Source organism: Bubalus kerabau, chromosome 6 (assembly GCF_029407905.1).
Source record: "Bubalus kerabau isolate K-KA32 ecotype Philippines breed swamp buffalo chromosome 6, PCC_UOA_SB_1v2, whole genome shotgun sequence".
Classification (NCBI taxonomy): domain Eukaryota; kingdom Metazoa; phylum Chordata; class Mammalia; order Artiodactyla; family Bovidae; genus Bubalus; species Bubalus kerabau.
In genome coordinates this window covers 97,472,496-97,497,263 of record NC_073629.1, presented here as the reverse complement: position 1 = coordinate 97,497,263, position 24,768 = coordinate 97,472,496, and the positions used below count along the sequence as shown (strand labels likewise).

The window sequence follows — 24,768 nt, the reverse complement described above, 5'->3', positions numbered from 1 at the left end:
GTTTCCTGACCCTCGCCTATGCCGTCTCTCCTTCGAATACCCTGGATCAGCCGGGGCTGGACCCCGGCACTTATTGACATTTTATTGTTTTTGGTTTGTTTTTGTAGGTCTTTTTCTCCCCTTCCTCTTTTGTTCTCTTCTTTTGTGATCTGAAGACTACCTTTAGTGTTGTGTTTAGATTGCACTTTCTTTTTTGTGTGTCCATCTATTGTAGATTTTTGGTTTGTTGTTGCCATGAAGTGTTGATACAGCAGTCTCTATATATACAAGACTGATTTAAGTTGTTGATCTCTTAATTTCAAATGCATTTGTAATACCTTGCATTTGTACTCTTCTCTTCTCATGTTTTCTGGTTTTGATATCATAGCATATGGATGATTTCCTATGTTTACTGTATGTTTGCCTTTACTGATGAGCTTTTCAGTTCATAATTTTCTTGTTTCTAGTTGTGGTCTTTTCTTTTCCACCTAGAAAATCTCCTTTTGTGGTGCTGAATTCTCTTAGCTTTTGCTTGTCTGAAAAGCTTGTGGTTTTTCTGTCGAATCTGAATGAGAGCCTTGCTGGGTAGAATATTCTTGGTTGCAGGTTTTTCCTTGTCATCATTTTAAATATATCCTGCCAGCCCCCCTCTGGCCTGCAGAGTTTCTGTTGAAAATCAGCTGATAAACTTATAAGGATTTCCTTCTGTGTTATTTGTTGCTTTTGCCTTGTTGCTTTTAATATTTTTTCTTTGTATTTAGTTTTTGTTAGTTTGACTGATATGTGTCTCAGTGTGTTCCACCTTGGATTTATCTTGTATGGTAATCTATGAGCCTCCTGGACTTGGGTGACTATTTCCTTTCCTTTAGGTAAGTTTTTGACTATAATCTCTTCCAATATTTTCTCAGGCCCCTTCTCTTTTTCTTCTTCATCTGGGACTCCTATAATTTGAATGCTGGTGTGCTTAATATTGTCCCAGGGGTCTTTTTTACTCTTTCTGATATTATAAGAATCCTTCTTTATTACCTTTTCTGTTTCAAGAACTTTGCATAAGAGTAGGTCTGCTAGTGAAAAATATTCTTAGTTTTTGCTTTCATCACAAATGTCTTAATTTTCCCTTCATGCTTGAAAGATATTTTTGTTAGATATAGAAGTCTGGGTTGACAGCTATTTTCTCTCAGCATTTGAGAAACATTATATCACTTCCCTTTGGCTTAGTTCTTAGTACTTTCAAGATTCCTTTGTCCTTAGTTTCCAAAAGTTTAACTATGATACTTCTTGGCAAAGATTTCCCTCAGTTTTTCCTTTTTGGGGTTTTTCTGGTTACTCAGTCCCTCAAATCTATAGGTTTACATCATATTTTCAAATCTGAGAAGATTTCCACCATTTAAAATACTTTTTTCAGTCTCACTCTCTCCTTTCCTTCTGATTCTAATGAATTAAATGCTAAATTTATTGTCCCATCAGTCCCCAAGGCTCTGTTCATTTTTATTGATCTATTTTTTTTCTCTGTTGTTCAAAGGGGTAACTTCTATTGTCCCATCCTAACATTTATTTAATCCAGATTCCTCAAGGAGTCTGACATCATAGAGAGAAGGGTTCATTACTGACCAGCTGGAATGAAAGTCTCAGTTCCTTACTTTTCTCTGACACCACCTGGCTGGGGGTTTGAAGCAAAAATGGAAGTTTAAGCTTCCTGCTTGACATTTGTTGGTAAGGGAGAAAGTGGGGCTACAGGTTTTTGGTTCCCCCCCCCCCCACCCATAGTATTTGATTAGAGTAAGTAACTATTGTCCCAATGTTTTTGTCTTACTGGGCTGCCTTTTTCTTGTGCTTTGTTTAGCCCAAACAGGCTTCTGGGAAGGACTGTTTTGTGCCTGTGCCCATTGGTATTTCCAGGTTGCTGGCTTCTTAAGCAACCATTCTGCCATTTATGAGGCAACAATAAGACCCAGGATTCTCACCACTATATCATATCCCAAGCTCTGAGACACCTAGACATTCTTCCCTCATTACCTCACCTTTCAGAGTGATTCTATGTTTGTTCCATAAGTGAATGCAATGGCCACAAGATTGGAAAGAGTCAGTTTTCATCCCAATCCCATAGAAGGGCAACGCCAAACAATATTCCACCTACCATACAATTGTGCTCATTTCACATGCTAGCGAGATTATGGTCCAAATCCTTCAAGCTAGGCTTCAGTAATATGTGAACCGAGAACATCTGGATGTACAAGTTGGGTTTTGAAGAGGCAGAGGAACCAGTGATAAAATTGCCAACATTTGTTGGATCATGGAGAAAGCAAGGCAAATCCTGAAAAACATCTACTTCTGCTTTATTGACTATGCTAAAACCTTTGACTGTGTAGATAACAACAAGCCATGGAAAATTCTTAAGGAAATGGGAGCAAACCACATTACCTGTCTCCTGAGAAACCTGTATGTGGTTCAAGAAGCAATAGTTAGAACTGGACAAGGAACAACGGACTTGTTCCAAATTGAGAAAGGAGTTCAACAGGCTGTATATTGTCACCCAGCTTATTTAACTTAAAGCAGACTACATCATGCGAAATGCAGGGCTGGATGAATCACAATCTGGGAGAAACATCAACAACCTCAGATATGAGGATGATTCTACTCTAATAAAAAGTGAAGAGGAATTAAAGAGCCACTTGATGAGAGTCAAAGAGGAGAGTGAAAAGGCTGGCTTAAAACTCAACATTCAAAAACTAAGATTATGGCATCCTGTCCCTTTGCTTCATAGCAAATAGAAGGGGAAAAGTGGAAAGAGTAAAGATATTATTTTCTCGGGCTAAAATGTCACTGCAGATGGTGACCATTGTCATGAAATTGATGCTTATTCCTTGGAAGAAAAGCTATGACAAACCTGGACAACATATTAAAAAGCAGAGATATCACTTTGCAGGCAAATGTCCATATACTCAAAGCTATGGTTTTTCCAGTAGTCATGTACAGACATGAGAGTTGGATCCTAAAGAAGGCTGAACACTGAAGAATTGATGCTTTCAAACTGTGGTGCTGGAGAAGATTCTTGAGAGTCCCTTGGACAGTAAGGATATCAAACCAGTCAATACTAATGGAAATCAACCCTGAATATTCATTAGAAGGACTAAGGCTGAGGCTAAATTTCCAATATTTTGTCTACCTGATGTGAAGAGTCAATTCATTTGAAAAAAAAACTTGATCCTGGGAAAGAATGAAGGCAAAAGCAGAAGAAGGAAGCAGAGCATGAGATGGTTAAGATAGGATCACTGGCTCAATGGACAAAAATTTGAGCAAACATTGGAAGATGGTGGAGGATAGAGCAAACCAGCCTGCTGTAGTACATAAGGTTGCAGAGAGTCGGACATGACTGAGTGACTGAACAACATAACTCCCCAGTCTTTCTTCTTAGAATTTCATGCTCCAATCACATTGAACTTTGTTTATCAAAGATATATACTTCACACATATCTCTGCCCACTATGATCTAACTTTTACTCACCTTTCAGCTGTCACAATAAATAATATTCCTAAATAAGGTCTCTTATCCTTGAAGCAGACTAAGTCTTATATGCTATATAGCATGCCAAATAGGCCTCACAGGTGGCTCAGTGGTAAAATATCTGCCTGCCAATGCAGGAGATGCAGGACATAGGGATTTGATCCCTGGGTCTGGAAGATTCTCTGAAAGAGGAAATGGCAAACAACTGAAGTATTCTTGCCTCAAAAATGCCATGGATAGAGGACAGGCCAGTCTGTGGGGTTGCAAAGAGTCTGATACAACTGAGTGATTGAACACATGCAAGTTCAAGCATGCTGATCTCCCTCTTGTTTTAATGATTATCATATTTATCAGATTACATATTTAATGTCTAGCCCTTTAGAGAACAGTAACCATATTTCTCTTGTTTTATTCTAATACCTTACATATTCCCTGGTACACTGTGACCGCTTAGCAAGCATTTGTTGGCAAGCTGAAGGAAGGGAGAAAAGAATAAAGGAAGGAAGAGAGGAAGGAAGGTGAAAGGGAAGAAATGAAGGAATAACAATTATTCAGTCAGTTTTGGGTGAGAGAGGAAAATAAAAGAACTAGTCAGAAATTTTACTGAATAAGATCCTTGAGATTAAAAAATATATATATATAGACATTCATTTCTCATAATATCTCTGTGAAAAAGTATTATTATGCACTTTTTACAGTGAGGAAACTGAGGCTTATAAAAGAGGTATCATGGCTCATCAGGTTATATCTTCTATTTGAAATCTCATTTTCTTAAGTTTTTGCTCTTGCCCCATTTCCTTAAGATCTAGCTAAATACCACCCACTCCAAAAGCTTCTCCTTTTCTTCTTAAGTCCTAATATCATCATTTTCTTCTTTATCTCTAATCCACAGCACAATTTATATACTTTTCTAATGGTTTTAAGTACCATGCTTCTTACATTGTACCTATTTATGTTTCATTTAAATTTCTTAAAAACAAAATTTTAAAGCTATAATACAGGTCATAGTCATATTTATTACCCCAATACTGAGCACAAAGTTAGATGCTTAATAAAAATGTGTTAATGAAAGCTACCTCTAAGATTAAGTCCAATTTCCTCAATCTGCTACAATGGACAAGTCAATCAGAGAAGTTATTTCAGATTTACCAAAGGCCACAGAGCTTCATGCTACTCCCTGACTCTTTGTGCCCTCTCATCCACCCTTCCCATGCATGGAAAATTCAAGAAACAGTAAAGATGGAGTCCTGAGATCCCTGGCTAATGTTACCAATCACAAGCTGTGAAAACATCTTAGTTTTAGTTTCTTCATAGATGAGGATACAGATATTGGCTATTTTTTTTAATGATGGTTTCCAGCAGCTTCCAGCACATAGAAATTTCAGCCTTTGACAATAGTAAAAAAAAATATTAATCAGTTATGGTTGAAAAAAATGTGATGCTATAGAGTCCTCAGTCATTCAGTCAGATCAGTTGCTCGTCATGTCCAACTCTTTGTGACCCCATGGAATGCAGTATGCCAGGCTTCCCTGTCCATCACCAACTTCTGGAACTTGCTCAAACTCATGTATATCAAGTTGGTGATGCCATCCAACCATCTCATCTTCTGTTGTCCCATTCTCCTCCTGCCTTCAATCTTTCCCAGCATCAGAGTTTTTTCCAGTGAGTCTTTGTAGCAGGTGGCCAAAGAATTGGAGCTTCAGCTTCAGCATCAGTCCTTTCAATGAATATTCAGGACTGAACTCCTTTAGGATTGACTGGTTTGATCTTCTTGCAGTCCAAGGGTCTCTCAAGAATCTTCTCCAATACCAGAATTCAAAAGCATCAATTCTTCAGCACTCAATTTTCTTTAAGGTCCAACTCTACAATCATACGCAACTATTGTAAAAAACAACTTTGACTAGATGGACCTTTATTGGCAAAGTGATGGCTCTGTTTTTTAGTATACTGTCTAAGATTGGTCATAGATTTTCTTCCAAGGAGCAAGTGTCTTTTAATTTCATGGCTATAGTCACCATCTGCACGATTTTGGAGCCCAAGAAAATGGAGCCCGTTGCTTCCATTGTTTCCCTATCAACTTGCCATGAAGTGATGGGATCAGATGCCATGATCTTTGGTTTTTGACTGTTGAGTTTTAAGCCAGCTTTTTCTCTCTCCTCTTTCACTTTCATCAAGAGGCTCTTTAGCTCCTCTTCAGTTTCTGCTATAAGGGTGGTGTCATCTGCATATCTGAGGTTATTGTTATTTCTTCCAGCAATCTTGATTCAAGCTTGTGTTTCATCTAGAGTGGCATTTTGTATGATGTACTCTGCATATAAGTAAAATAAACAAAGTATAAAATATACAGCCTTGACATACTCCTTTCCCAATTTGGAACCAGTCTGTTGTTCCATGTCTGATTCTAACTGTTGGTTCTTGACCTGCATACAGATTTCTCAGGAGCCAGGTAAGGTAGTCTGGTGTTCCTGTCTCTTGAAGAATTTTCCACAGTTTATTCCAATACACACAGTCAAAGCCTTTGGCATAGTCAATGAAGCAGAAGTAGATGTTTTTCTGAAACTCTTGATTTTTTTAATGATCCTACAGATATTGGCAATTTGATCTCTCATTCCTCTGCCTTGTCTAAATCCAGCATGAACATTTGGAAGTTCTCGGTTCACATACTGTTCAATTCACATACTGTTCACATAGCTTGGAGAATTGTGAGCATTACTATGCTAGTGTGAGATGAGTGCAATTGTGCGGTAGTTTGAACATTTTTTGGCATTGCCTTTCTTTGGGATTGAAATGAAAGTTAACCTTTTCCAGTCCTGTGGCCACTGCTGAGTTTTCCATATTTGCTAGCATATTCAGTGCAGCACTTTCATAGCATCATCTTTTAGAATTTGAAACAGCTCTGCTGGAATTCTATCACCTCCACTAACAACCAACAATCCTTAGAAGTCCAATATGTAAACAGAATTAGAATGAAGGCAGAAAACTTCTAAATCTTTCAGCTTCCCCATTTTCCTGCTACTGCTACTGCTAAGTCACTTCAGTCATGTCTGACTCTGTGCGACCCCATAGATGGCAGCCCATCAGGCTCCCCCATCCCTGGGATTCTCCAGGCAAGAACACTGGAGTGGGTTGCCATTTCCTTCTCCAATGCATGAAAGTGAAAAGGGAAAGTGAAGTCACACAGCCGTGTCCGACTCTTAGCAACCCTGTGGACTGCAGCCTTCCAGGCTCCTCCATCCATGGGATTTTCCAGGCAAGAGTACTGGAGTGGGCTGCCATTGCCTTCTCCAATTTTCCTGCTAGTTATGCTGATTTTTAAGTCCTCAAGGCAAAACAGCCTTGAGAGGTCATATGTTTATCTGCATAATGGCTTTTTCATTGCTTCTTCTGCTTGTTTGCTTTCCATAGTTAACTGATTACCAGATCCATGCTAAGGCCTGCAGGTATCTTTGCTTAGAATCAATTACAGACTCCTGTGACAGGTGAAGAGGAAAGCTCATTTCACCTTGAAAATGTGAAGAAAGTTTGTTTTCCCAATTTGGTATATATTTCATCCAGAAAATATAGGGTTTCTAATGTTTGTCATGAAGTAAGGATATTTCCAAGGCCTGTTTATAATATTAAATCAGGTAAAGCCCATAGAGGCTTCCCAGGTGGTTCTAGTGGTAAAGAATCTGCCTGCCAATGCTGGAGACATAAGAGACAGGTTCGACTCCTGGGTCTAGAAGATTCCTTGGAGAAGGGCATGGCAACCCACTCCAGTATTCTTCCTTGAGAATCGTATGAACAGAGAAGCCTGGTGGACTACGGTCTATAGGGTCACAAAGAGTTGGATACGACTGAAGTGAGTTAGCATGCACAATGCCCATAGGGAATTCCTAGGTGGCTCATTGGTAAAGAATCTGCCTGCTAAGCAGGAGATACAGGTTCAATCCTTGGGTCAGGAAGATTCCGTGGAGGAGGACATGACAACCACTCAAGTATTCTTGCCTGGAAATCCCATAAACAGAGGTGACTGGCAGGCTACAAACTCCATAGGACCAGTAAAATCTAACAATCTGAGAGCCAAACAGTCACACACATTTCTTTATGTTACTCTGGGAACATTAGAATGATGATTACTGGAAAATAGGTTCTGGTACCAGTAATAAACACAAGGAGCAGAAGAAAGTCCTAGGCAGAAAGCACCAAAGGCACAGAAAGGATCTTCAGAACAAAGCAGTAGAAAGAAGGGTAATAATCATGGCCTACAGAGATCATTTAATAAAATTCTAATATGAAATTTCCCTTTTGGAACAGATTGTTTCTATCATATTCATACAGTATATCCCCAGTATCTATATCTATAGCACATGGCACATTAAGGTATTCAATAAAGTCCTATTAGCTAAATAAATCTCCAAACATCTTGCCTGAAGAAAGGATAGTGTGAAAGAAGATGAAAAACTTCCCATTCAATGTCTGGGAATAGAAAAGTAAAAATCTCTCTGAGAGATTAAAACATGTCAATGACTTGACTTATTCTGGTACCTTGTACCTTATTGGCTTCAACTACAACAAACTTGGGTCTGAAACTTTAAACCTCTTTAGACCACTAGAGAAGTACAGTGACCACATAGCAGATTCTGCTCAGAGCCTACCGATACTGGATGAGAATGCTGGCTTAATTCTAAGACATTATAACATAAATATAAAGAGTCATTAATATTTCAAAATCTTGTCAAGAGGCCTAAAAGAGAGGACCCAAATGGTAGTGCATGAGAAACAAAACAAAATGAAATAGTTAAGGCAGAAGGGTTTTCAAAAGCAAACAAAAAGACTCCAGAACTGAACACTTGAGGAAACCAAATGGTTATTATTGCCGCTATGTAAGATCCCAACACAGAGTCTCATAAAAGAAGTACAATGTTATTTTAAGGCCCCTGTGAGCAGATCAACAGTGATATGCTTTGTTGACAAGATTTGAAGCACACATCTACATATATGCCTATTAACAGAAAGAAGTGTTTTGTTATTATCCACTCAGGCTGAATTCAGAAACTCACAGCAAAGGTCTGCCTCCTGTTCAGATCCCAATGTTGAAAGGAAACTGAGAAACAGCAGTATAGTTAATTTGACATAGTAAAGCAAAAAAAAAAAAAAAAAAAAAGGCCCAGGAAGATATTTTTACCTTTAATAAACAGTTTTGATTATCATCATCAAATGCCTACATTTTTACAAACCTGAGTTTCTCAGCCCAGCATTTATAGAAAATTGCCAAGTATCATTTCTAGATAAAAGCACAATTCAATATTTATGAATAGCTAGCTTTCTATAAATATAGCCATTTGGAGATGATCTTCTCACTAGTCATTAAAATTTGAACAGGGATCAAAGCTAGAATAATATTAACAATTCCTTGCATTTGTAGAGTATTCTACAAAATACTATTAATAACAGATGACATTTATTGAGTACTTAGCAAATGCCAGGCACTTTACATGTAAATTCTCATCATGAATTCAGTTCAGCTCAACAAGCATTCACTTAACACCTACTGTGTGATAGGTGAATAACACTTGGTTTCTGGCTTTAAAAACTCTCATTTTGGTGCACTCAATCAATGTTGAATGAATAAATGGATGAACAAAGTAATCAGTTTGAATGGCAGTGTGGGATAATAACAATAACACAGGCTCTTCCCCTTAGTATTTATGGTCATGAGAAAGTACTTAACCTATCCTAGCCCCAATGTCTTCATCTGCAATATAGGGATCTTTTAAAATAATCTTCCTTGCTTGTTGTTCCTTCCTTGTTGTGAGAATAGTAACATCAAATATAACACATCTGACAAAGAACAGATTTTCTCAGTAAGTGGCAGTAGCTATTATTAACATTATCATCATCATCATCATCATTACTATTATTAGTAATCCTATCCAACTGTCCTCAGCTACACTATAGCAATGGGACAAATAGAACTTTAGCATCCAGAAATATTCACACCATATCTATACAAAGAAACCACAACAAACAAGCAAAGCAAGGGAATTCTGCAAAACTGTAGCTCCCAATATCCTCCGGGGTTAATGTACAATATCTCTGCCCAGGTTAGAAAAGAAAAAAACAAAAACAGAGTCAGCTTTATGCTTCCAAAGATGTCATGATAAAAGCCAAATAAGACAGGAAGTTTATCTTATCAAATAACAGACTGTACATTCCCTCATAAGAGAATGCTAGTAATTCCAAACATGGAACCATGTTTTCTTTTCCAACATTCTCAAAGAGCCATGTCTAGAGCCCAGACAATGAACATGCAGAAACTCATTGAACTCCTCTTAGGGTCAGTAGAGCAGATAAATTGGAGCCCTGAGTCACATTCTCCAATCAAAAGGAAGTCCATTCTGTGGGTCACTTACCATTTTGGTCTGCTGGTAGACTTCACCATAGGGGCCATCCCATCTCTATAAAGACTTTTAGTTTTGCTGAAGTTAACAATGTTGAAAATGACTCTCTGAGAAAGAAAGAGGGAAAAGTTAACAGAAGACTGTGCTATTCAGGTTGCCCCTTTCTGATAATTAGAACTGGAAGTAAAAAGCAGGGTTAAGGGAAACCATATGGACTAGCTACCAACATAGTGAGAATAAATGATATTCACAGAAATTCAGTGTTTCTGCTAGCTTAGCATAGTAATCAAGAACACAGACTCTGGAATCTGGAAGGCTTAGTTTTAATCTCACTCTACCACTCTCAGTCTGTGACCTTGCCAAGCTACTAAATCTTTCTTTGCCTCAGTTTCCTCATCTGAAAAATTGCGATAATAATTGTACCTAGGGTTACTGATGAGAAATGATTTAATGTACAGTGCTTGGAGCTCTGCTTGGTACATAGTGAATGCTATATAAGTTTTAGTTATTTTATTAATTGTGCCTTCTCTCTAGGCTCACCTAGAATTTCCGTGGAAATGAATAATATCATTATAATAACAGTGGTGCATTTGAAATTCAACAAAACTAACGATAATAACTTAGTGAAAAATTTGAAATTAAAAACATATAGCTGCTTTGACTACAACTACAGAATATATGTTTTCTCCCTTTTTGTTATCTTCTGCCAGGGGCCAGGAGTACTGGGCTCAATCCTAATCTTTAGTATCAGTTTATAGGAGCACAGACACATAGGTGAGTCCCTCCCCTCCCTGGGTCTCACCTTTACAATGGGGGCGTGGAATGTTTTAGATGACTAAAACCCTTCCAGAAGTGCAGTAGACTTAAAAGAAATCAAGTCTTTGTTTTAATAAAGTACTTTATCACAAGTGAGGAAGACAGATGGGGAAAGAAAAGAGAATTGGGGTTAAAAGACCTTAAATGACCACTGAAATAGTCCAAAGGAAAAAGGATGAGGATCAGGGCAAGAGCAGCCTGAATAGTTAGAGAAAATGAAAGGCTTTCAAGAGGTTACCATAGGCTGGCCTTTCTGTCCAAAGGCAGTGAAAAACAGAAGCATCAAAATTCATGTATTAAGTTCACTGAATAAATATTTATTGTGTGAGGTATTAATGTCAAGTGCCAGAAATTGTATACAAGTAAATTTTTTTTAATATTCTCTTACAATTATATTAAAATATAAACATCTTCATTTTACAGATGTGGAAACTGAGGTTCAGTGATGTTAATTAACCTGTCTTAAGTTGTGCAATTAACAGATGGAGAACTGATATCTAAACTCAAGGAATAAAAGAGTTAAGACAGCCAAGATCTCTAAGTTACTCACTAAGGTTCCAATTTCATAATTCCAATCAAGTCTGTTTTCCAAAATAAGGGAAAAAATAAATATAAATATAGTGGGCAATTTTTGAAGCCTTTAAAACTTTTTCTCCTTTAAAAATAGAATACCAAAACCATTTCCTCTGGGTTCATATTTGGGACTACCATAAAATGCTTTGTTCTATGAAATAAGCTCTTAGGAATAACTCATGTTTTCCTTTCTCCTCTGAGACCTAGCCATTGACCCTCTCTCTAGGCATTTCAGTTTCCGACCTCTTTTCTGTCATTACATTAAGTCATCAAGAATGTCCAAAACTATTCCATTATTAATAAACCAGACATGCCTGTTGTCAGTTCAATTATTTCTCCTAGGGTCTTGGCTAATGTTTGATTTAAGAAAATCACTATCAAGGGGGACAAATGGCATTTGAACCTTACAGGGCTTAATCCCCCTTTTTTCTTCTGAAATTCCAGATGTCAGATCCATTTCCAATGAACCTGGGAGCCATGATGTACTTTTAGGATCTAGACTAATGCTAAATGCAAGAGGAGATCTAATACAGAAAGAATGTGTGTATGTGAAGCTGGAATAAAAAAATGAAAAAGTGGAATATTTATTGATCATTCATGTCCTGCTACTTGGCAAAAACTTTTCCCCAGATATATAAAATATACTATATTATTTAGCTTCTCTAGTCATAAAATTGTTTATTTTAGACTAACTTTAGATATGAGGAAATTGAATCTAATAAAGGGTAACCCCCACCCCCAGATCCCAGAACTATTAGTTGGCAGAGCTAGAACTTAAATCCTAAGTGTCTAGACAATAAATATACTTTCTCTATGATACCAAATGCAGAAAGAAAACAATCTTTCTTTCTTTCTCTTTGGCTGCATATCTTGTAGGATCTTAGTTTCCCAACCAGGAATCCAACTCAGGTCCCGGCAATGAAAATGCCAGGGAGGGAGGTGGGAGGGGGAGTCAAGATGGGGAACACGTGGCGGATTCATGTTGATGTATGGCAAAACCAATACAATATTATAAAGTAAATAATAATAATAATAAATAAATGGTTAAAAAAAAAAAGAAAATGCCAAGTCCTAACCATTGGACCACCAGGGAATTCGTGAACACATTCTTTTATGATTCTCCACCCATGCATTTTTTTAATTTATTTTTTTAAACATTTTCATTTTGTATTGGGGTATAGTTGATTAACAAATAATGCCATGATAGTTTTGGGTGAATTGCAAAGGAACTCAGCCATACATATACATGTATCCATTTCTACCCAAACTCCCCTCCCATATAGGCTGCCACATAACATTGAGCAGAGTTCACTATGCTATACAGTAGGCCAGCAGTGTGTACATGTCCACCCGAAACTCCATAACTATTTCTTTCCCTTGGCAACCATAAAATCGTTCTCTAAGTCTGTGAGTCATTTTCTGTTTTGCAAGTTCATCATTTCTTTTTAGATCCCACATAAAAGGGATGTCATACAGTATTTCTCCTTCCCTATCTGACTTACCTCACTCAGTATGATACTCTCTAAGTCCATCCATGTTGCTGCAAATGGCATTATTTTGTTCTTTTTAATGGCTAATATTCCACTTTATATATGTACCACGTCTTCTTTAGCCTTTCCTCTGTCGATGGACATTTAGGTGGCTTCCATGTCTTTGCTCTTGTAAACAGTGGTGCAATGAACATTGGGATGCCTGTATCCTTTCATCCTGTTTTTTTTCCCAGATAAATGCCCAGGACTGGGATAGTAAGGTCATATGGTAGCTCTATGTTGAGTTTTTAAGGAAAAAAAAAAAAAAAAAAACTATAGTAGTCACTGTACCAATTTACATTCCTACCAACAGTGTTGGAGAGTTCTCATCACACCCTCTCCAGCCTTTATGGTTTGTGGATTTTTTAAATCATAGTCTTTCCAAGTGGTGTGAGATGGTATCTCATTGTAGTTTTGATTTCCATTTCTCTAATAATTAGTGATGTTGAATATCTTTTCATGTGTCTCTTGTCCATTTGTATATCTTCCTTGAAGAAATGTCTATTTAGGTAGATACTCTGCTTGTTTTTTGACTGAGTTATTTGTTTTGATGCTGTTAAGCATCATAAGAAGTTTGTAAATTTTGGAGACTAACCTCTTGCTGGTCACATCATTTGCAAATATTTTCTCCCAATCTACGGTTATCTTTCTGTTTTGTTTATTCTTTCCTTTAGTGTGAAAAATCTTGTAAGTTTAAGTAAGTCCCATTTATTTTTGTTTTTATTTCCATTGTTCTGGGAGATTGATCAAAAATTACTACAATTTATGTCAGAGAGTATTCTGCCTATGTTTTCCTCTAGGAGTTATACGGTGTCCGGTCTCGCAGTCTTTAATCAATTTTGAAATTATTTTTGTGTATCCTACCTGTTCATCTTTGAAAATGTTTTGTAGATTATTTAGCAAGGCAGCATGTGGTTGTGAGAATCAAAGGGATTTGGAAGCAAGCAGTGCAGGAAATCTTGGCTTCCATATTTTCTAGTTATTTGGCAGTTATTTACTCAAAATACATCGGACAAAACTACATCTATGAGGTAATGGTAACAGTAACAGCTATAATAATAACTAACAAATTCTGAGAATTTCTATGCACCTAATTCTAAGCTGTGAATGCTAAGTCATACTAAATCGCTTTAGTTGTGTCTGACTCTGTGCGACCCTATGGACTACAGCCTGCCAGTCTCTGTTCATGGGATTCTCCAGGCAAGAATACTGGAGTGGGTTGCCATGCCCTTCTCCAGGGGATCTTCCTGATCCAGAAGTCGAATCCCCATCTCTTACATCTAACTGCATTGGCAGGTAGGTTCTTTACCACTAGCACCAAAATCACCTGGACAGTTTTTAAGTTACTAGAGATGCGTGGACCTGATCCTATGTACCTCATCCTAATCTTCCCTGGTGGCTCAGTTGGTAAAGAGTCTGCTTGCAATGTGGGTGACATGAGTTTGATCCCTGGGTTGGGAAGATCCCCTGGAGAAGGAAATTGCAACCCACTCAAGAATTCTTGCTTGGAGAATTCCATGGACAGAGGAGACTGGTGGGCTACAGTCCATGGGGTCACAAAGAGTTGGACACAACTGAGTGACTAACTTTCACTTCCAATTTTTATCCTAAGCTGATATCTGATGTATTAACTCGCTTGTTTTGAGGATAATGAATTTTTTCAGACAGGGAAAATTTATTACCTCTTTAGGTTGAGGCAAGTTGTATCAAGAATAAGTAACTTAAAATTACATCGCTAGTTTGTAGTAGAGTTAGAATTTGAACCAAGTCCGTTGACTCAAGAGAATAAGGTCTTGGACTTTCCAGATAGATATATCTGAGACTGAAACCTAGTTCCTCACTTGTTTTGTGAACTTGGGCAAGATAAATACTCATTTTTGATACTATTTTAAAAATCAATCAGGGATTGAGATGATGATACCATTTTAACAAAGTTGTTATAAGAATCTGTGAGATTATATAAGTAATCAACTGGCACATTACATCTAGATAAGAATAAGAATTCGATATTTATTGAACTTACCCCCTTATCTTCAACAAAACTAGATCTTTCAGTTTTTTACAGCTTCCTTCCTTCTCTCTTTCCTTCATTTTTTTCCCAATCCTTCCTTCCATTACTTCTCCATTATTTCTTTTTCTATATTAAAAGATTTAACCCAGGCTTCTTGTTTTAGTAATAGGATGCTCTAAATTGAAGCTTTGTAAATGGTGACCTGTAGCACGAGCTCTCAAGGTAGTCTTGTGTGAGGCTTGGAGCTCTGCCCATCATGACTAAGGGGCTCATGGTGCTATGGAGGAATACAAGAACTCCACCCCAGGTATAAGCCAAGGAGTGGTGCAGTGCTGCTGAGGGTGTAGTAAGGAGCCTGCATGCAGTCCCAGACAGTGGCTTTAATTCTTTTTCTTCCCATATATCCAATACTTTTGCCCAATCAAGAGTAAATTTTTCACTTAATGGTGTCCAAGCTGTCCTAGGGACTATTCTAAATAAGCCTGAATATTCTACAAATTAGAGAGTCATAATTATTTTAAAATGTTTAATTACTTTTTTATTGTTTAGTAGCTAAGTTGTGCCCAACTTATTGTGTGGGCTGCTGCTCACCAAGCTCCTCTGTCCATGGAATTCTCCAGGCAAGAATACTGGAGTGGGTTGCCAGTCCCTTCTCCAGGAGATCCTCCCAAGCCAGGGATGGAATTCAAGTCTCCTGCATTGCAGGCAGATTCTTTACCACTCAGCCACCAAGAAAGCCTTAAATCAGTATAATATTGAAAGTTTGATTAGATTTTAATATCATTTGATTTTTATAAGAAATTTCAATATTGCAATTATAAGTGAAAAAAGGAGAACTATTAGATACTCTAATTTCACATGGTTTATATATTTGAATAGTTTAAAATTTTTTATCACTTTTTGTGGGAACAGTTTATTCAGTTCAGTTCAGTTCAGTTCAGTCGCTCAGTCATGTCCGACTCTTTGCGACCCCATGAATTGCAGCACGCCAGGCCTCCGTGTCCATCACCAACTCCTGGAGTTCACCCAGACTCACGTCCATCGAGTCAGTGATGCCATGAAGCCATCTCATCCTCTGTCGTCCCCTTCTCCTCCTGCCCCTAATGTTTATTAAGACTGAATAGATCATTGAAAAGTCTTGATCAGGAATTTCATATATTCATTTCAGAAATCAAAACCTCATACAAAAATGGAAAGTTCAATGGACAAAAACTAAAGTATTTCAATAAGAAAGCTGTGGTACATATACACAGTGGAATATTACTCAGCCATTAAAAGAATACATTTGAATCAGTTCTAATGAGGTGGATGAAACTGGAGCTGATTATACAGAGTGAAGTAAGCCAGAAAGAAAAACACCAATACAGTATACTAACGCATATATAGGAGAAGGCTATGGCACCCCACTCCAGTACTCTTGCCTGGAAAATCCCATGGATGGAGGAGCCTGGAAGGCTGCAGTCCAGGGGGTCGCGAAGAGTTGGACATGACTGAGCAACTTCACTTTCACTTTTCACTTGCATTCATTGGAGAAGGAAATGGCAACCCACTCCAGTGTTCTTGCCTGGAGAATCCCAGGGACAGGGGAGCCTGGTGGGCTGCTGTCTATGGGGTCGCACAGAGTCGGACACGACTGAAGCGACTTAGCAGCAGCAGCAGCAGCAGCAACGCATATATATGCAATTTAGAAAGATGGTAAGGATAACCCTGTATGCGAGACAGCAAAAGAGACACAGATGTACAGAACAGTCTTTTGGACTCTGTGGGTTGGGGGGATGATTTGGGAGAATGGCATTGAAACATGTATAATATCATATAAGAAATGAATCGCCAGTCCAGGTTCGATGTAGGATACAGGAAGCTTGGGGCTGGTGCACTGGGATGACCCAGAGGGATGGTATGGGGAGGGAGGTGGGAGGGGGGTTCAGGATTAGGAACACGTGTACACCCGTGGTGGATTCATGTTGATGTATGGCAAAACCAATACAATATTGTAAAGTAAAATAAAATAAAATAAAAAATAGAGTGAATAAACAATGAGGTCCTACTGTACATCACAGGGAACCATATCTAATCTCCTGAGATAAACCATAATGGGAAAAGAATATATATGTATATAACTGAGTCACTTTGTACAGCAGAAATTAGCACGACATTATAAATCAACTATACTTCAGTTAAATAAATAAATGAAATGTCCATGTCCTAACCCCTAAAAAAAAAAAAAATAGCATTTGATATCCTCTGTGTAGTTTTTTTGTTTTATTTTAAAATTTTGTGTTAATTTTTTTTAATCAAGCTTCATATTGTCATCCTCTAAACATTCCCAGGTATTACAACATTCTACATAGGTATCATCTTACCTATATGTTTAAATGTTATTTTCTCTGTGTGCCTGAAAGTGAAAACAGTTGGAGAATACAGCTCTGGATAACCTTCCACAAACTGCCAGAAACTACAGGATATTTAAGAACATTATTTACATGAAGAGCTCCTAATAAATAAAAAAGAAATCCACAGATGCTAGAAAAATAGATGTACAGAAGGCAGATTATTGGTCTCGGTATCTAAGAACTTAGATTTTTTAAAATCTATGCAAGGATAATAAATGAGGCTGTAAATCTGTATGAGGAAGGCTATCTGACATGAATGAAAGTAAAAGTGAAGTCACTCAGTTGTGTCTGACTCTTTGCGACCCCATGGACTATAGCCTGCCAAACTCCTCCACCTATGGGATTTTCCAGGCAAGAATACTGGAGTGGGTCGCCACTGGTCTCCTGCTCCGCAGGCAGACTCTTTACTGTCTGAGCCAGCAGGGAAGCCTTCCTGAGATGGGAAGCCTCTGACATGAGATGCTTTCACAAATATAGAATTCTCAAAATGATATAGTATTAGTGGAATTGTGGTCTAGAAAGAAATCATTCACTAACAATGGGAGATGACAAAGATACATGTGTATCTATTCCTAGATCTGGGGGTAGAAAATTATTTTAAAACATGGGCCAGAACACTTTGAGGTTTCAGTTTGAATTTACACCACCTGCTTAAGAATCGGGGCTTCCCCAGTGACTGGATTCAGTGGTAAAATATCCACCTGCCAAGCAGGAGATGCAGGATTCACAAGTTTGATCCCTGAATCAGGAAGAACCCCTGGAGAAGGAAATGGCAACCCACTCCAGTAGTCTTGCCTGAAAAGTCCCATGGACAGGGGAACCTGAAGGCTACAGTCCAGTGGTGTTGCAAAGAGTCCAGCACAACTGAGCATGTATGCACGCTTAAGAATCCAGCCCAAGCATTTACAATAAATTTCGTTACAGGGCTTCCCTGATATCTCAGTTGGTAAAGAATCCCCTGCAATGCAGGAGACCCTGGTTAGATTCCTGGGTCGGGAAGATCTGCTGGAGAAGGGAAAGGCTATCCATGTCAATATTCTGGCCTGGAGAATTCCATGGACTGTATAGTTCATGGGGTTGCAAAGAGTTGGACAGGACTGAGCAACTTTCACTTTCACTTCATTACAGGAAGATATCCCTGGAGCACCTGGTTCAAGCAATAAAAAAATACTTTTGATTTGAATGCACACATTTCAGCCTAGGCACACAGAATTTCCATAATGAAGCCCTAAAAAGGTCAAACTTTCATATACATTTATAAAACTTAAAACAATCCACACTAAAAGTGAGAACCAGTCAGAGAAATAGACAAGTGACTTAGACAACAAAGAATATCAGTCATAAAACTATCTGGTGAACTATAGAGAAAGTACTTTTAAGTGATTGAAAAAATAAAAGAATGTTCAAATACTTGAGAACAGAACAAAACACAGTGGTTTTTTTTTTTTAATGCCAGAAATAGTCTAGAAAAAACTATAAAGTATTTTTAGAAATTATAAAAAATTCAGTAGACAGGTTAAGGGGCAGAATGGATAAAATTTTCAAAGTTCAACAGTGAGAATTAACAAGGTAGAAAATATGAAAAGAGACACAGAAGAAATAAATAAAAATATGTATCTGATAAGAGTTCTAAAAAGAGAGACAAGAGAAACTGGGAGAGGCAAAATCCACAGTGAAAAGACTGAATATATTCGAGAAGTGATGAAAGACAGGAATATTCAGATTTAGGAATCACAAGTCCATCCAAAGTAAGATTTTTTAAAATCTAGATATAGACTCATCATAGTGAAACTATTGAATACAAAACACCAAAAATTAAGAGCATGTTTTCAAAACTAATAAAAGAAAATAAAAACTATGTACAAAGGAACAGAAGTTAAACTTAAGCAAATTTAATACCAGCAACATGAGAAACCAGAAAATAATGGAAACATCACCCAAGAAAAAGGGTATAATAAACTTTCAAACAAAGCCTAAGAAGTTTAGCAATTTCAGATTTCAGTGAAGGAGCTACTAAAAGACGAATTTCAGAAGAAGAAATTGACCACAAAAGGTAATGATGGCAAGAAGCAACAATGGGCAGAGAAACAAGTAAATATAAATAAGAACTGACTAAAACTATAACAATATTAATTTTTAGAGCTGTTAAAAATTTTGCCCAAAACACAGGTTAGTAAAGCAGATGGTGGTGAAATGGACAGAGGCAAAATCAGAGTTAAAGTATTATAAGGTCTTTTTATGATTCCAAAGGAGGATAGGGAAGCCAATTAACTTAATGAAAGTGAAAGTGTCAGTCACTCAGTTCTGTGTCTGACTCTCTGAGACCCCATGGACTGTAGCACATCAGGCTTCTCTGTCCATGGAATTTTCCAGACAAGAATACTGGAATGGGTAGTCATTACCTTCTCCAAGGGATCTTCCTGACCCAGGGATTAAACAGAGGTCTCCAGCATTGCAGGCTGATTTTTTATGGTCTGAACCACCAGGGAAGCCCTAATTAATTTAATTGCCATAAACAAGAATGTGACAATCAAGAGTAGTCACTATAATAATAGAAACAGGATTAATAAATTCCAAATGAGTAAAAAAAAAAAAAAGAGAATAAAGAAAGCATGACAAATATAATAGAAGATATTATAGGGAATAAAAAGAAAAGAGAAACATTATTTATTAAAAACTCAAAATGACAGTAAAAATAATTCTAAATATCTATAATCACAGATACTGAAAACTGACAAATGTATTTGTTACAAAACTGATTAGAAAAATCTACACTTATCATCTTTCTCAGAAACAAGCATAAGAAATAATGGCACAAAATTTTGAAATTGAAAACCTAGAAAAAGATATAACATGAAAACACTAAAGGAAAGTTGAGTTATGGCAGTATCAGATATTGATTTTTCCTCAAAACATATTGAAGAAAAATGTAAAATTAAGGATATAATCACCATATAAAAGCAAATATTCTACATGAAGATCAACTTTAAATTTGTATGCACCTAATAAGACTACAAGGAGATCCAACCAGCCCATTCTGAAGGAGATCAGCCCTGGGATTTCTTTGGAGGGAATGATGCTGAAGCTGAAACTCCAGTACTTTGGCCACCTCATGCAAAGAGTTGACTCATTGGAAAAGATTCTGATGCTGGGAGGGTTTGGGGGCAGGAGGAGAAGGGGACGACAGAGGATGAGATGGCTGGATGGCATCACTGACTCGATGGACATGAGTCTGGGTGAACTCCGGGAGTTGGTGATGGACAGGGAGACCTGGTGTGCTGCAATTCCTGGGGTCGCAAAGAGTTGGACACGACTGAGCGACTGAACTGGAACTGGAATAAGAGTATACACGACTGAGTGACTAAACTGAACTGAACTGAATAAAAGCATAAAATATATAAAATAAAAAATTGGCAACACTACAAGTAAAAGCTGACTGAGCCACAATGATTAATCTCAGTAATTGATACTGTAAACAACCAAAAATTCTGAAGGCTATAGAAAACCCAAAACTTTCAGTTTGATAAGTTCCAGCTTCCCTGGTGGCTCAGATGGTAAAGAATCTGCCTGAAATGTGGAAGAATAGGGTTAAATTCCTGGGTCAGGAAGATCCCCGTGGAGAAGGAAATGGCAACCCACTCCAGTATTCTTGCCTGGAAAATTTCATGGACAGAGGAGCCTGGCTGGCTACAGTCTAAGGGGTTGCAAAGAGTTGGGCACGACTGAGCAACTAATATTGAAAGATCACTTATTAAAATCTATAAAACTTTCCACATACACAATTAGGGAATAAAGTTTTTTTCAAGTAATAAGAGATATTTGTAAAAGATTAAGTACGTTCATATCATCACAAAACAAATCTCAACAAATATCAAAGAGTTCATATTCTTCTAATCACAACTTCCCACTGTCCAGTCATAAAATCATAAATCTGGTACAAAAAAAGTTCACCCAAAACTTTCAAACATTTTGAAATTTTTATATACTCTTAATTTTTTATGTATCAAAGAAGAAATAATGAGGGAAAGTACAAAGTATTTAAAGTTGGATGATTGATTCAGCACTATATAGCAGAGCCACTGTCACACAGAAACAAAATATATCCAGAAAAATTAAATTTTAGCCCTATGTGTCTATACTAGAAAGAATAAAGATAGAAAAAGAGAGTGCCAAGTACTTAACTTAAAAAGTTAAGAAACAAACAGAAAATAATTCATACCAAAGAACCTCAGAAATGGAAAACACTGGAAGTACTTGGCATGCCAGTCTGAGCTTGGTTCATAGTCCCTGTAAAGAAAAATTAAGTCCCAAATTCCTTCCCTCACATCAACACCCAAGTGACCCAAATTCCAGAATACTGACAAGTCAAGCTTAGCTCTATAGACAGTACTTTGAAAAATATATATTCTGTGGAAAAATCAACTCAATCTAAGATAAAGGATATACAAATATTAGCATGGGAGACTCCTCCAAGGAAATAGATCAGCATAGTCCAAACATGTATTTAGAACCTCTATTTCAAAATTTAATGGCAATCTTTTGCTGATGAAAGACATCAATAGAAACAGAGACCAAAGCAGCCAAGTGAAGGTATGATGGGGGTTGGGGAGGGGGGGACAGAAACGATTTGCAAAAGGTGCATTAAATACCAATTTAACAGAAAAAGAAGAAATAATTATTAGCAAAAGGTCAGAGGCAAGTGGAATTGTTGCAGAACAGAAAATTTTAATCATATGCCACAAGACTCATCTGAATTAATAGTTGGAAGTGAAAGCTCAGTCGTGTCTGACTCTTTGCAACCCCATGTACTGTAGACTACCACGCTCCTCTGTCCATGGGGTTTTCTAGGCAAAAGTACTGGACTGGGTTGCCATTTCCTTCTCCAGAGGATCTTCCTGACCCAGGGATTGAACCCAGGTCTCCTGCATTTTAGGCACTTTACCATCTGAGCCACCAGGGAAGTTCTAGTTACCTATTGACAATAAAAGATTGAATATTATTTTAACCAAAAGATGACATAAATATGTGGAGGAGAAGAAGTGCTTAAATTTTGTAGCAGAACTGTTAAAGGATGAAAACATCATCTCATAATACAAAGTGGGTAAGCACTACTGAAAACTAAAATGACTAGAGAATGGATGTATAGAAGTTTTATTTAGAAATACAGAAGTAATATCAGAAGAAACAATGATACACCACATTAACAAATTGAAAGATAAAAACCATATGATTATCTCAATAGATGCAGAGAAAGCCTTTGACAAAATTCAACATCCATTTATGATAAAAACCCTCCAGAAAGCAGGCATAGAAGGAACATACCTCAACATTATAAAAGCCATATATGATAAACCCACAGCAAACATTATCCTCAATGGTGAAAGATTGAAAGCATTTCCCCTAAAGTCAGGAACAAGACAAGGGTGCCCACTCTTACCACTACTATTCAACATAGTTTTGGATGTTTTAAGCCACAGCAATCAGAGAAGAAAAAGAAATAAAAGGAATCCAGATTGGAAAAGAAGAAGTAAAACTCTCACTGTTTGCAGATGACATGATCCTCTACATAGAAAACCCTAAAGACACCACCAGAAAATTACTAGAACTAATCAGTGAATATAGTAAAGTTGCAGGATATAAAATTAACACACAGAAATCCCTTGCATTCCTATACACTAACAATGAGAAAACAGAAAGAGAAATTAAGGAAAATTTCCATTCACCATTGCAAAGAAAAGAATAAAATACTTAGGAATAAATCTACCTAAAGAAACAAAAGACTTATATATAGAAAACTATAAAACACTGATGAAAGAAATCAAAGATGACACAAATAGATGGAGAAATATAACATGTTCATGGATCAGAAGAATCAATATAGTGAAAATAAGTGTACTACCCAAAGCAATCTACAGATTCAATGAAATCCCTATGAAACTACCAACGGTATTTTTCAGATAACTAGAACAAATAATTTCACAATTTGTATGGAAATACAAAAAACCTTGAATAGCCAAAGTAATCTTGAGAAAGAAGAATGGAACTGGAGGAATCAACCTGCCTGACTTCAGTCTCTACTACAAAGCCACAGTCATCAAGACAGTATGGTACTGGCACAAAGACAGAAACATAGATCAATGGAACAAAATAGAAAGCCCAGAGATAAATCCATGCACCTCTAGACACCTTATCTTTGACAAGGGACGCAAGAATATACAATGGAGAAAAGACAATCTCTTTAACAAGTGGTGATGGGGAAACTGGTGAACCATTTGTAAAAGAATAAAACTAGAACATTTTCTAACACTATACACAAAAATAAACTCAAAATGGATCAAGGATCTAAATGTAAGACCAGAAACTATAAAACTCTTAGAGGAGAACATAGGCAAAATACTCTCTGATGTAAATCACAGCAGGATTCTCTATGATCCACCTCTCAGAGTAATGGAAATAAAAGAAAAATAAACAAATGGGACCTAATTAAACTTAAAAGCTTTTGCACAATGAAGGAAACTATAAGCAAGGTGAAAGGACAGCCTTCAGAATGGGAGAAAATAATAGCAAATGAAGCAACTGACAAAGAATTAATCTCAAAAATATACAAGCAACTCCTGCAGCTCAGTTTCAGAAAAATAAGTGACCCAATCAAAAAATAGGCCAAAGAACTAAACAGACATTTCTCCAAAGAAGACATACAGATGGCTAACAAACACCTGAAAAGATATTCAACATCACTTATTATCAGAGGAATGCAAATCAAAACCACAGTGAGGTACCATCTCACACTGGTCAGAATGGCTGCTATCAAAAAGTCTACAAACAATAAATGCTGGAGAGGGTACGGAGAAAAAGGAACCCTCTTACACTGTTGGTGGGAATGCAAACTAGTACAGACACTATGGTGAACAATGTGGAGATTCCTTAAAAAACTGGAAATAGAACTGTCATATGACCCAACAATCCCACTGCTGGGCATACACACTGAGGAAACCAGAATTGAAAGAGACACATGTACCCCAATGTTCATTGCAGTGCTGTTTACAATGGCCAGGACATGGAAGCAACCTAGATGTCCATCAGCAGATGAATGGGTAAGAAAGTTGTGATATATATACACAATATTATATTATTCAGCTGTTAAAAAGAATGCATTTGAATCAGTTCAAATGAGGTGGATGAAACTGCAGCCTATTATACACAGCTAAGTAAGTCAGAATGAAAAACACCAATACAGTATATTAATACATATATATGGAATTTAGAAAGATGGTAATGACGACCCTGTATGAGAGAGAGCAAAAGAGACACAAATGTAAAGAACAGACTTTTGGACTCTGTGGGAGAAGGCAAGGGTGGGATGATTAGAGAGAATAGCATTGAAACATGTATATTACCATATGTGAAATAGATCGCCAGTTCAGGTTCAATGCATAAGACAGGGTGCTCAGGGCCTGTGCACTGGGATGACCCTGAGGGATGGGATGGGGAGGGAGGTGGGAGGGAGGGTCAGGATGGGGAACACATGTATGTGTACACCCATGGCTGATTCATGTGAATGTATGGCAAAAACCACCAC

At 37.4% G+C, this 24,768-nt stretch overlaps 1 protein-coding gene across 1 annotated transcript in view; it reads right to left on the bottom strand.

The window, feature by feature from the left end:
• Nucleotides 1–24,768, bottom strand: part of AGBL4 (AGBL carboxypeptidase 4) — a 1,384,238-nt gene that overhangs the window by 782,813 nt on the left and 576,657 nt on the right. The window contains exon 4 of the mRNA XM_055587120.1: nucleotides 9,880–9,974. Within this exon, the coding sequence (XP_055443095.1) occupies nucleotides 9,880–9,974 (95 nt within the window). The remainder of the gene's footprint in view (nucleotides 1–9,879; nucleotides 9,975–24,768) is intronic.